Below are 13,058 nucleotides of genomic sequence, written 5' to 3'. Positions count from 1 at the left end.
ACAACAACAACAACAAAAAGATAATTACAAATAAAGGAAGTTTAATTAGCAGGTGATACAGAACAGAACAATCCAGTCAGTGGCAAACCACCACAGTATTTACAGAACTGTAAATACTGTAAAAACTGGAAATACAGCAGCAGCAGCACCTTGGGGCATCATTACCCTACAGCTGGAAAGTTGCTGAAGTCTGTGACATTCCACTGTAAATAAAGGTGTTATTAAAAATTACAAACTGCCCTGTAATGACTTTGATAACCTCCTGTGCAGCAGCCCCTATAAAAGAAAAACCAGAAGGCAGTTAGCAGGTCTTATTTAAACAACAGTAAAATAACGTTATTTATCTAGAACTCACTACACTGGAATTATTTGGGAAGTGCCTGATACACCTCCTAGGAGGTAAAAATGCCTTTCAGTACTTCCCCGTATTAAAGAGGCTCAGAAAGCTGCAACTTCCAAAGTTAGCTTTGCATACACTTTGCTATATATACTTTCTCTCCATGTACACACACTCAGAGTAACATGTGAGCAGACAGACCCATGCAAGTTGAGACCTCTCAAAATACATTTGAGAAGTTAAACTAAAAAAATGTACAACTAAACTGTAAAATAAACTGAAGGGTTACTTCACTGTGTTCCCTTTGTATTTTCCTGTAGTATGAAATATTCTGTAATTTCTTCAGAAGTTGCCTTTACATATTTTTCTGAAGCACAATACATGTCAAGTTTCACTTAATCAGAGAAAATACCTACATAGAGTATTTAAAACATAATTATCTTCAGCACTGCATGAAGCTAAATAAAGGAGGTAAGTTAACTGATACATCAATTTTGAGCACCCATTAAAACATGTCATTTTGACAATACCCATAGTCTGAATGAAGGTAAGAAATCAAGGCTATTTATATTACATAGATATTTTATGTAAGTATATTGTGTTAATTTAAAGGAAGACGTGTACTGAATAATTTTAAAATTACTACAGTTACTGCTTTCCTTTAAAAAAAATGAAGCCTCTTTCAAGCACTATTTTTAAACACATTTTTAAGCTCCTAGAATGGATCTACTGTGATTGTTTTTAAGTTCACTTGGTTTCTTTCACTGCCTTTAAACCCTTGCTGTGCCCACTTACTCCATATGCTACAGGAGTATGAACGAAGGGAGGATTTTGTCCTAGTGCTGTCTCTGACTGCAGCCCTTGCTCTGACAACAGCAGGCAGCTAAAGCAGCAGCGCTCCTGCCTCGGGCACGTCCCAGAGCGTTGCCCTCTGAGCCCAGGGCCATCCTTACCTCCCATGAAGGCAGCAACAGCGTGAGGCTCAGCAGCTCCATAGCGACAGCTGGGCAGGAGAGGGCAGTTAGAACGTGCCAGTGAGTGCTGCCCACACAGCCCCACCTACACCACAACACTCACAACTCATGGACATAGTCATCCTTCACCACCACCGGCAGCCCGTGCTCTTGGAGGAAACCAGTAAGGCAAGATTTTAGTTTGCCAATGTCATCTTCCACCTGGTAGTTGTAGACACCTGGGAGGGAAGTTAGGTGTTTAATCACACAACTGTAACACCATATGCAAAGTTAACGGGGTCAAATGGCAGCATAAATATTTTATTTTTCTGAAAGGTTTCTAAACTGACTAATATTATTAACACTAGACTAATAATGATTGAATATTTTGTTGATGCTACTCATGACAATGACGAATTTCTATGCAGCTGAACTGGCTTGTAATCCATGCAACCCATCTCAGTGGTATTAATTCAGATGAGTTCCTTCAGTTCCCAAAGAGAAAAAATTCTCACTTTAATTCTTAAAGTTATATTAATATGGAAACAAAACCACAACTAATGCTGTATTTGTAGTTTATAACTTCACTATTACAGTAACTATTGGATCTTTGTATTTCTTTTGCTGACATGAAGTAACTCTGTGTTAACATACCTGGATATCTCCCATGCTGCTTGTAAAATCTATTTACAGCCCTCAGCATCAAGTACAGCACTATCTCACTGTCTGGGTTATCCATGTGGGAAACTGGGAATAGCAAGAGAACCAGTTAATTAGTACAGATGAAATGGAAAAAGGAAAGGTTTGCATTACTTGAAAACAAGTATTACCCATGCTTAAACTGTAAAATCTGCAGGAAAAAAAAAACCTTAACGAAAACAACCTGCAACTGAGAACCTCAGTGCCAGATATGCAGTTTTGCCTCCAAATTTTATGACAAAACCATACTGTATGTATTTGATATAAACTATACAGTGATGATATTCACATTTCAACTCTGGCAGCTGCTCTAATTTAAATGGAATATATCTTACTTCTTACTCTGGGATGTGAAAAACATGCTTTAAATATTTAACTGTAATGACAGTAATTATAAAACAGGTCTTAAATCCTTTTCCATGCAGCTCAGTAGTATTTGTAAATGCTGACTACTACTTAAATGACATTGTATATTACCAACTAATTCAAGGAGCTTTCACTTAAATGATATATAATTATTATATAAATATTACACTAAATGTACATACATTTTGTCCAAAACGGGGGACTTGTATAAGCTTCAATTCAACAAACTGTGATGAAAAAGTATTTCCAGCTTTTTTTTTAAATTTATGTAGGTTCAAAACAACAAAAAAAGCAGTATTAAGTAACCAGTTTGCTAGTTCACATACTGAACAGATAAGCTGGCAGAGGACAAAACAATTATTCTCATTTGGTCAGGTGAAAGCAGAAATAACTGAGGTACAGAAAAGTTTGAAGAAAACAGTGTTTTATTGATATACTACCAAAATTAAAATCCGCAAGAAAAAAACAACAAACTGAAGCATGGAACAATCTGTAAGGCCATTTTTGAAATTCCAAAATCAAACTGAAATCGACATTCTAGACTTAAAAACTCCACACTTCTAGTTGATGCCAAATCATAAAGCTGCATAAATGCAATAGAACATGTAACAGGCACATCCTTTCCCGTCCCAGACTCATTCCAAGCCGGAGCAGTACTCACGGATTCCGTCCCTGTTGAAGCTGTCCAGGCTGTGCTCCTCAGCCAGGGACCGGCACCGCACCACCCGCAGGAAGGCCGCGTTGCTGCCTGGGCAGGGGCAGGGGAGGAGCATCAACAACCTCGTGTCACCACAGCTTTGTAAGTCTGTCCCTCTCATGTGTTACATGGGAGAGACCAGAACTGACCATCACTTCATTTCACACTTTCCTGTTTCTTCTGGTAGCTCATAGTACTAAAAATCTATTAAACTACATTTAGGTCTCTGGTCACAAGTATTTTAGTGAAATACTTGGTGCTTGTGTACTTCTGGAACCCACATCTACCATATTAATGTAACAGCAGCCACAGCCATCAAATCCATGTTTCCTCTTCCAGGCTGCAAATGGACACGGGTTCTTTTCACCTTCCACTACATCTAATGCTGCCTCACGTGTTCTCAATTAATATTTCAACAGTGCAGCCACGAGACTGAAAAGGTTCTTTTCCAGTATCATTGCTATGAAACAACCCAACAGGCAGCTACTGCTGAGCACTGAAAAAGCAGCAACTGGGAGGTTCCCAAACTCCCAGTGAATGCTTTCCCAGCACAGGGCCAGCCTGCTCTTGGCTTTGTGCTTACAGGGACATTTTCCAGCTGCAAGGACACTCAGCCAGGCTGCAGCAGGACATGTGCACGTATCCAGAACAGACACAACCTGAAATGCTGTCAACTGCTTTACCTTTTCAGAATACCAGAAGTTTACAGAGCAAGACTACTTAGGTACTCATCACACAGAGTAGAGGAAGCTGCTCCCTCTTGTTTGGAGCTGAAAAAATATATAATCTTTTAAAAGCTAATTGTTATAGATTCACTACTGAGAGATGCTGAACATCTGTTATTTCCACTGAAGATGAGGGATGCAAATCACCTATTTAATTTACTACTTAATATTTAATAACTATTTAATACTATTTAATAACTATTTAATAACTACATTATCATTATCATTCAGAAGTTTGTGGTTATTTGATCATTTGCATAAACCCAACAACAGAATCCAAGCATACTCACAAAGCAATTTTAATTCTCTCTCTGAAATAGACTCTGGTGCCTAAAAGAGAGAATATACTCATTCAGTACATACAATGACCAGAGAATTCATGCTTTCAGATATATTAATATCTTTATTGTGAAATAACTAGTCACTAATGTACCAAAAAAAGGTATCTTAAATTGTAAATAATATATACCTGTATGCACTTTTATATGATCAAACCAAAAGTGATAAAATAAAGCAGACCACAGATACTTCATTTCATCAGAACTTACTTTAACCTTTTGAACAGAAAGGGGTAATTAAGCCTTCTCTTTCCCTGTGTCTCCTGTGACTCATTTCTGTACAGCACACCAGGGAAAAGCTCTTTTCCCCTGCCAGGATGGCTGTACGTTTGGACTCACCTTGCCCAGGGACTGCAGCAATTTAGCAGCATGTGCCCCCACAGCAGCAATGTCCTTCCTGGCTTTCTCCCGGTATCTGGCAATAACAAATCAGCCAATCACTACAGCACAAAGCCAGCAACTTCACACTGGAGAGCACTTCTTGTGGTTTTACATTATAGAGACAAAATACACACGAACGGAGGGACATCAGCTCCCTCGGGGCCAGGAAGGCACTTGTTCCCTCCTGTCTGACATGGCTGAGCTGTTCATGCAACATGTGGCTCAAACATGCAGAATTGTTTGCTAAAACTAGTACTACTACAGAGGAAAAACACTAAGTAAGCAGCTCCACATCCTTCATCTGGTTTCTAATATTTTAGTAATTTCGTGTTTTAATGTCTGTAGCCATTAATATTTTAGTTCTGTTAAGAACTATGACACTGCAAACATCTCAACACCACAGTACTTAATAAAATTCAATTTAAGAGCTCATTTTAAGGAACTGTAGTTGTTTTATCTGTGAATTAAAATCCTGCAATGCTTACTATTTGAGAACTATTTGAGAAGGACATAATGGTTTGCCAATTCAGGATACTTAGAGAATTCAGTTTTACAAATTAGGGTATCTGTGCAAATTCAAGCAATTATGATTTCATTAAGCAAAACACTGATACAAGTTTCTGGGTTTACTATAATTATACAAAGTAACTTTCCTGAACTGATAGCAATCAATTATTTTAGACATGTGACAATTTGTATTTTTACGTCACGTTTTAATGCTATTTGTCACAGTTCTGAGGAATGCCTCTCTAAATGCACAGATTCCATTTTGGGTAGTAAACACTATTAAAGGCACACAATCCTTCTTCTAGTAGAGGATGTGTGTTTTAGATTTATGGGGATCTATTAGATTTTACTCCAAAATCTATTAGATTTTACTTTCTGATTCAACAGTACAACTGCACAGACAATAAGTTAACAAAGTCTTCAACAAGATACTGTTTCATTGTAAAGATAAAAAAAGGTGGATGAAATAATCAACTGCAAAGAAAATGGGGCAACGCTGTAAAAGTCTGTTTGGCCAAACAATTGCACCATGTCCAGGGTGCACAGGAACAGTAAGTTCATGTTGAAGGTACATCATCCTAAAATCTTCATCCACACTGATGCTGTATGGAATTTGCAGTTATTGTTTCTTCACAAAGTCTCTGCCCTTCCTTATTTACCAGGCAATCCCTTCCAAGGGCATTAATTTGAACTAAGTATTTAGAAAACTAGAATTTCTGTAACCATACTATTTTAGGTTAACATATATTTTGAGGGAAAAAAAAAAAAGGTTGTCTTTAAGCAGAAATTTGCTTTGGACAGCAGCATCTGGGCTATGAGATCTACTGTCTATAGCAAGGTCTTTACTAGATCTGAAACCAGGTGGTCACTCCCTACCCAGCCTTGGGAAACTGGGATGCACTGAGGGCTTCAGCTCCACTTCCCATCCACAGATGGCACCTACCCAGGGAACAGCCCAGGCTGCTGTGCTTCCCACACCCCCCAGCCCAGGCCCACACACGCCTTTTGCTCCTCACACAGGCATTCCTGCACTTTGAGAGCTCTCAACTCAGCACCATTTACTACCATTAGGAACTATTTAGTAAATAACTGTATACTTACACATTTTGCAGTTTGATAAATTTACTGGAGTCTGCAATCATATCAGGAATAGTGCCCCTCACAGGCAAGCTTCCTTGCCCTTCATTTGCCACAAATTCCTTTAAAGCTCGAACCAAAATCCAGAAGGAAGGGGACTGCAAATACACAAGAGACACTCATGTACACAGACATTATTTATACATTCAAGTCTTGCCCAGAAGTACTCATACCTGCTCTGTGAGCTTCACACAGCAATCATCATCAAAAAGCTCCTGAATGCCTCTTGGAACCTATGAAAATAAATACATTGGGTTTGTAATTACTTGTCTTTTGTTTTCTTGAATTATCTCAATACTCATTACGTAGGTGACCAACTCTATGTGACCTCAGTTTCATTCCAAAATCTCCTCTGAATCCTACCCAGTCAGTGCTGTCTCAGACATATTTCAAATATTAGCCCTGATAACATGTTCTGCTCAGGATCAGTGTTACAAACAAAACCTCACCTTATTTCCATCTTTGACAGTGGCAGCAGCTGTCCCAAGTGCCCATCCTACCTGCTGGGGCAGAGCAGCAAACAGGCCAGGGAAGGGGAGAGGGGCTGCAAAAGGGACTGCTTTGACTCCCTCACTGCTGCAGGTCAGTCTGGCACATAAACTCCCACAGATATTAATATCCTGTGCCATGGCCTGTAGTGCCCTGTGTGACAGCACTCAGTGCTACCTGCTGCTTTCTTGGCAGACTTAATGTGACTGTCCAAGCAGGGATCAGCACAGTTCAAATAAAACCAGAATGTCATCTACAAACAGTCACAGAATTCTGCCTTTACCCCATGTAGCTTTTGCAATCTACCATCAATGGGAGATTAAGGAAATCAAATCTCAGTTCTAAACCACAAGTTGCTACTTCAGAATTATCTAAAAACAATGAAAACTTCACTTTTAAGGTTTTTAAGCTTGATCAGTTTATAAAGGGAATTTCATAACGTTTCTTCAGGATGAAAGGACTGAGACAAGAACTCACTGCTAATGAACTGACTCATTCTAGACTTCAATTCAAGTCTTCAGGAGCAAGGAAACAACAGAATTTCCATGAGCTACAGCTAGTCCAGTTCTATTTAACTACACAATTTCAATTCTAACCATTCTATCAATCCTGTTTTACTTAAATATAAATGTTACAAAAGGAATTCCTGTACTAGAAGTGCATAATATTTTCTGAGGAAATGATGCAGTTGAAATTTCTTCAGTTTTATCACAGAAATGTTTATTTTACCTCTGTAGTATTCAACGCTGTGTTCACATTTTTTATAGCTTCTTCAAAGTTTTCCTCATCTTCTGGGGTTCCATTTTCATTCTTTAAGATACCTTATCGAAAGAAAAATTTGAAATACTCAACCACTTGAATTACATCTTGTCAGTAAGTACATCTTACTAACAGGGCAGACTGGATTTGGGTGTATTTATGGCATAACAGCTAATCAGCAAAAAAAGAAAAATAAATCTCAAGAAAAAAAGTCAAAGATGCACTGATAAAACTAACTTCTTGTACATTCTGCATATGATTCATTTACTTATCACAAAAAAACCAGTTTGTGTGAGAAAGACATAATGAAGTTTCATAAGCACTAAACTAACAGTTCAACTCTCCTTCCCATCCCCAGTCATGTTTTCCTGGGGGATTTTTGCTCAAATTTGGCACTTATGTACCCACACAGCAAACCAGATCCAGAAATGGACTCCACTAACCCCCTGATTTAACCAAAGGTTCAAGGACAGATCAGATCAGTTCAGTTCCCTCACACAGCCCGGGGGTAAGGATGGCAGAACCACCCAGAATCTGCACACAGGCCACCTTCAAGTGAGGAAATACCAAAAATTTGGTTACTGCTTGTATTCTACAATCATTTAAGACAATATATTTATAGATCTTAAAAACTCCACATTAATTTTAGCACCCACAAAGGGTATTAAACTGAAACATCTGCAAAACTGGAGTTGTTCACATACTGGTTACAGTGCATTCAGGAGCTACATAACCTTTGTGTCTCGACTGGTAACTTAGAGAGGCAAAGATTACCAAGTGTCTGGGGGTCAACAGACCCACCAAATACTTGCAGTTACAGACAATTCCAGTGTGTCAAGAGCCACTTGCTTTCCTCTTTATCAGATCTTCTACAGGTTCTTCTCTTGAGGCCTGTCCTCCCTCCCAAATCAAAACATACTCTGGATCTTAAACATCATGAAACACTGCCAAAATAAGCAAGTCTGGGATCTCAAGATCCACCTGTACAAAACAATCCTTTAGCAGAAGAATCCTACTGAATATACCAGCAAATTTTTCATAAATTAACCCTGAGAGAACTTCTGATTATTTTTCAGACACCACCTTATTTCTGCCAGTATGGATAAGTGACTCCTGGGGCCTTCATTACCTTGTCGAATCAGTTGTCTGAAGGCTTCTTTTTCCTTGTAACTTTTGGGTAGCTGTTCACTTTTCTGAATTCAAAAACACAAAAAGATGTTGTCTTTAAAATACCTACTACCAACCTCACTGTGTTCAGACTGAACTCCAGGAGTCTGTCACTGCTCACATACACTCACTTGTATTTCAATTAGTAATTTTTAAGATTCCACCTTGTTTTATGTTACACACTGCCAAAATAATATATTAGGGTAGAAAAGACAGATCAACAATAGTAATAGTTTTGCAACATACCTCACTGAACCATTTTGTCAGATACTTGGCTACAATCACAACCCATGGAGTGTGGCTGTGGTCCTGCAATTGAACACCAGAGAGATCTTTGTCAAGTTGAGAAAAGATAAAAAACAGGACAAATTAAAAACCTATTTTAAATGTAAACTCCTAACATCCCTTCCACTGCTCTGAAGACACAGGACATGTTCCAGATTTTGATTCAGCCATAATGTTCTCTAACTACCATAAAGCAAATTAATAAATTATTATTAGTTTACTTAAAAAAATATTATTACTTTACTTTACTTGTCTGAGCCAAGTTCTCCAGTATTTTCCTGGAGTGGAAAACTCACACTATGCACAAACACCCTCGCTGCAAAGCTCTGCAGCAGTAGGGAATCATAAAAATCAAAAAACAAATTAAAAATAAAGGTGTGAGGGGTATTCAATCTAATAAAAGATCAAGTTGTCCAAGAATATCCTTGCTTCCAAAGACCCCCACCTGCTTAAGATTTAAATACAGACTGTAGCATTTGGGGCAGAGGCAAGAAAATAGTGCCTGCTGACTGATTCTCCAGCTGCCTCTGTTCAGTTGAGCCCTGGCAGCAGAGTCACCTGCCAAGGGCCATCTCCACAGAATCCCTGTCCTGGTTTGCCTCCAGCTGGGGGAACACGGGGCAGGGCACACACCAACCTTCCTGTCCATATGATCCAAGTCGTAGGACTGAATGTGTTCTGTCAGCTCTGGAAATGGTTTGTCCAGTCTCAGATCTTCCAGTGTATTGTCAGGGTGAGATTCAACAACTGTGAACAAAATCACACCATGTATTTTGCAGCTTTATGTCTGGCCTTCAAAACAGAGCTCCACATCACACACAGCACCATCTGCTCAATTCTCAAAGTGTTCTGTGTAAGTCAATGGCAGGATAATCTCCAATTTTACTACTTGTTGCAGTCCATAATTCCTCAACTGTGGTGATGAACTGCAAACTACCTAGGACTTAACAAATACTAAATACATCACAAGATGAAAATAAACCAAAAAAAATAAATCAAAGTGACATCAGGCATTGAAAAGTCTCTATCTCAGAAAACCCTCTAACCTGTATGTTCTTTAATAACGACTCTCATATAACCAACCAGTCCATAAGTCCTGCAGACCAGCAGAGGAATGTCAGAATTCCAGAGAAGCTCAGCCAAGCGCAGCAAAGTACTGGAAGGAAAAACAGCTTTTTTCAGATATACGGAAGACAAGAGTCAACTCCTACACAAGTTACTTGTGAAAGAGTTCTCCCAGACAACTTCTCTAACACCACATGATCCTAAGCACATGAGGTGATTCATTTCATAGGTGAATTTACACTAGATTAGAAATAGGTTTATCCATGATCTTACTTATGTCTCACCCCATCCTCCCAAACGCTCCAAATATCACACAAAAAGCTTCAATGAGTTGTGAAAGAGCAAAAAAAGGAATCAGATCTATGTGTTGCACAAACATAACTTCCAGTAGGGGCAGTTCCACCCAGGGGTTTTTGATTAGCACATAGAAAATACCCCATTTCCCCAAGGGAATCACCATTTCAGAGAGGATCTTATTCCTGAGACAGCACCTCCAGCTCCCCTGTGAGAAGGGGGAGGGACAAAATAGATAAGGAATGACCAACAGCCACTTCCTTGCAAAAGCAAGATTTAACTATTCAACTGCCCAACAACCTCTTGCCTCTGTGGGGGCAGAAGCAGCAAGTTCCTCTCCCCCAGGTTTCCCAGTACTCCCAGTTGCAATTATCCATCTGCACCTTTTCTTGGCAGGCAGCACTCAAGGAATAGGTTAAAAACAGTAAAAAAAGTCAGAACTACTGGTCTTGGCAAAGCTTAGATGGGAAACAGAATTACATATGGGGGTAAATTGGAAAGAGTTATACCAACAGTAAAATGCAGAAATGTAAAGGCATCACAGACCCTCTGATCTGTCAGGCTGTACATAAGGACACTTGTTACTGTGGTTTTGGAACAGAAACAACTCTCACTACAAAAAGAGTGCCTGGCAAGAAAATACACTGGAGACAGCACTAGGAGCCAGGCATGGATCTGAAAGAGATTTTCAACTATGTATCAACATATAAAAATGTCTCTAGAAAACCCATCATTTACTGTAACTTTCCTTTCTGGTTTAAGTTTTTCTGCAAGAAAGTGCCTGTAATTTAAATCTGCTTTTACAACTGTACAAAAACAAACAAATAACTTTAGATGCTTCTTTACCTTTCTGGTAGTTGTGTTGCAATCACCAAGTTAAACCGATTAAAAAAGGAAGGGTTGTTGTCCAGGAGCTTTTCTGGACTCTACATAGGAGAAAAAAATACATGTCAGGAAACACTGTGGAAATTTCTGAGCAAGTCTGTTCAATATTGAATATAAAGTGTTAAGTGAAAGTTATAAGAGGAAGTTACAAAACAATGTTTAAAACACATAAATTGACTTTTCGTAAATAACTTCAGATCCTCTTCCTCAAATGCTGTTTTATCACGAAGCTTCTTAAACTGCAACATTACAAAGCAACACATAGCTATTGTACCATGCTTTTATCACACTGAATAACACACACATGACCAATTCAGGAATACAAACCTCTTCAACAAAATTTCCAGAAACATCACTATTCAACTCCTGCAGGAGCTCCATGGCACTCTGGGCACGACTCTGTTTAGGAACAATTAAAATGAAATGTAATTTATACAGTATAGCAATGGTACATAATGCCACATGCTAAAAATACCAAACACAACAACAAAATAACCCCTAAAACCACCCCATAACAAAACTCATCATAAACTAGAGCTCCTTATTCCAAGTCTTTCTTATCTGAAGCAAAAATAAATCCCATAACAGCAGGCAGTGTTTGAGAGCACTTTCAGTAGTATGATTTTAAAAACACAAATTATGTGACAGCTATTTCCTAATTTCCAATTTTATTAGTTTCCAGGAGTTATCTAGGACTCCTGTACTCTGTTTTTGTGACAATTTTTCCCCCATTCTCTTCACTAATCTTAGCTTTATTCTTTCAACCACAATAACCTTCCAAAGATATTCTTAATCATAACCTCTTCATTTTTTTCTATTCAATCTTGCCCCAACTGAGTTGATCTTCTCACTTATGAGCAACTAAAAAGTAAGCATGGGGAACTCTCTCATAGAATAAACAGACTTTAACCTATACATATATATTTTTAAAATTATTCATTACACTGTATTTGAGTACCCAACCCTTCTGTGCTTTCAACACACCTAAAGTGACATTTATTATCTCCTTACCTGACCAATATGGCTTTTTTGTAGAAAGAAACTGAAAAGGAGACAAGAGGTAATTACATGTGAACTTTTACACTGAAGAAAAAACAGCAGAAAATTACATTTTGTACTGCAGAACATGTTGCTGACTCTCATGCCACATTCCCCCTTAAATCTGCCTTTCTTTTCACCACCACTGTTGTATTTTCCTCACAATCAGTGAAAACATATTTAGCCACACTGAAACACAAGCAAGTCTTCCTCTGTCATAGCTCAAGATTACATCAAACGAGTTAATTTTAAATATTTTTATATTGAGTAGAGCACTGTCTTTATAAACTTGATATGTGAAGCAAATAGACCTGTAAGGTCCAAAAACTAGGAACTAAAAGAATTTAGCAGTCAATATCAAAATGACCATGCATGCTGTATGTCACCAACTTCCAAACCCACAAAGACTTGGAGAAACATACAGAGGCTTTTAAAAGAATTTTGCAGAATTTCTTAACAAATGCAGAGATGGAACTACCTTTTAAACCCTCTTACTTCTCAATTTGTAACAAAAGTCAGTAAAAAACCTACTTATTTCCAACATCTTCTCCAGAGACTCGATTCCCATCGACAATTGTAAAGGAACCAATACCTTGGGGAAAAAAATTGTTATTAATGAGTTGGCATTATGGAGTTATCAGATACATTCCCAAGAATGTGCAGGAGAAATACCTACTTACCTGGCAGCACTAAGTTTTTGAGTATTTCAGTTCCTGTTGCTGTTGCATTTATCACACAAACATGGGCAGATTCTAATGCTTCCTGGCCATGGTCACCCCACAGTCTGTATTGGGAGGGAAACCAATACATAATGAAGGTATTTATTGCAAAGGCAATACAAAGAAACAAAAAAGAATTAAACTGTGCTCTCCAACATCTCCAGCAATGACTTGGACTCAGGACTGGAAGGGACACTGAGCAAGTTTGGAGATGACA

At 38.4% G+C, this 13,058-nt stretch overlaps 1 protein-coding gene across 1 annotated transcript; it reads right to left on the bottom strand.

Annotated features, from left to right (window-relative positions):
* Positions 1-21: 21 nt before the first annotated feature.
* Positions 22-12,903, bottom strand: NAE1 (NEDD8 activating enzyme E1 subunit 1). Its single transcript, XM_008928302.4, has 19 exons — positions 12,803-12,903; positions 12,654-12,714; positions 12,096-12,126; positions 11,412-11,483; positions 11,046-11,125; positions 9,887-9,996; positions 9,478-9,587; positions 8,802-8,864; positions 8,518-8,581; positions 7,359-7,450; positions 6,314-6,373; positions 6,105-6,238; positions 4,455-4,530; positions 4,068-4,107; positions 3,017-3,103; positions 1,945-2,037; positions 1,415-1,529; positions 1,291-1,340; positions 22-276 (listed from the first exon to the last, which is right to left on the bottom strand). The coding sequence occupies exons 4-19, from the start codon at positions 11,463-11,465 to the stop codon at positions 167-169; spliced, it is 1,338 nt and encodes a 445-aa protein (XP_008926550.3). The 5' UTR covers positions 11,466-11,483; positions 12,096-12,126; positions 12,654-12,714; positions 12,803-12,903; the 3' UTR covers positions 22-166.
* Between the last annotated feature and the right edge of the window lie 155 nt (positions 12,904-13,058).

Source organism: Manacus vitellinus, unplaced genomic scaffold, assembly GCF_001715985.3.
Source record: "Manacus vitellinus isolate BGI_N305 unplaced genomic scaffold, ASM171598v3 scaffold_10_pilon, whole genome shotgun sequence".
NCBI classification, from domain to species: domain Eukaryota; kingdom Metazoa; phylum Chordata; class Aves; order Passeriformes; family Pipridae; genus Manacus; species Manacus vitellinus.
The sequence above is the reverse complement of the archived record's forward strand: the minus strand, read 5'-3'. Positions and strand labels throughout refer to the sequence as shown.

What these genes read in the sequence shown, in the direction of transcription:
- NAE1 (XM_008928302.4), bottom strand. Translation starts at nt 11,465, where the DNA reads ATGGAGCTCCTGCAGGAGTTGAATAGTGATGTTTCTGGAAATTTTGTT. An exon ending in TGGATCATATGGACAGGAAG is followed by an intron (nt 8,865 to 9,477) that starts GTTGGTGTGTGC and finishes GTTCAATTGCAG; the next exon opens with GACCACAGCCACACTCCATG. An exon ending in GATGACTATGTCCATGAGTT is followed by an intron (nt 1,341 to 1,414) that starts GTGAGTGTTGTG and finishes TCTCCTGCCCAG; the next exon opens with CTGTCGCTATGGAGCTGCTG.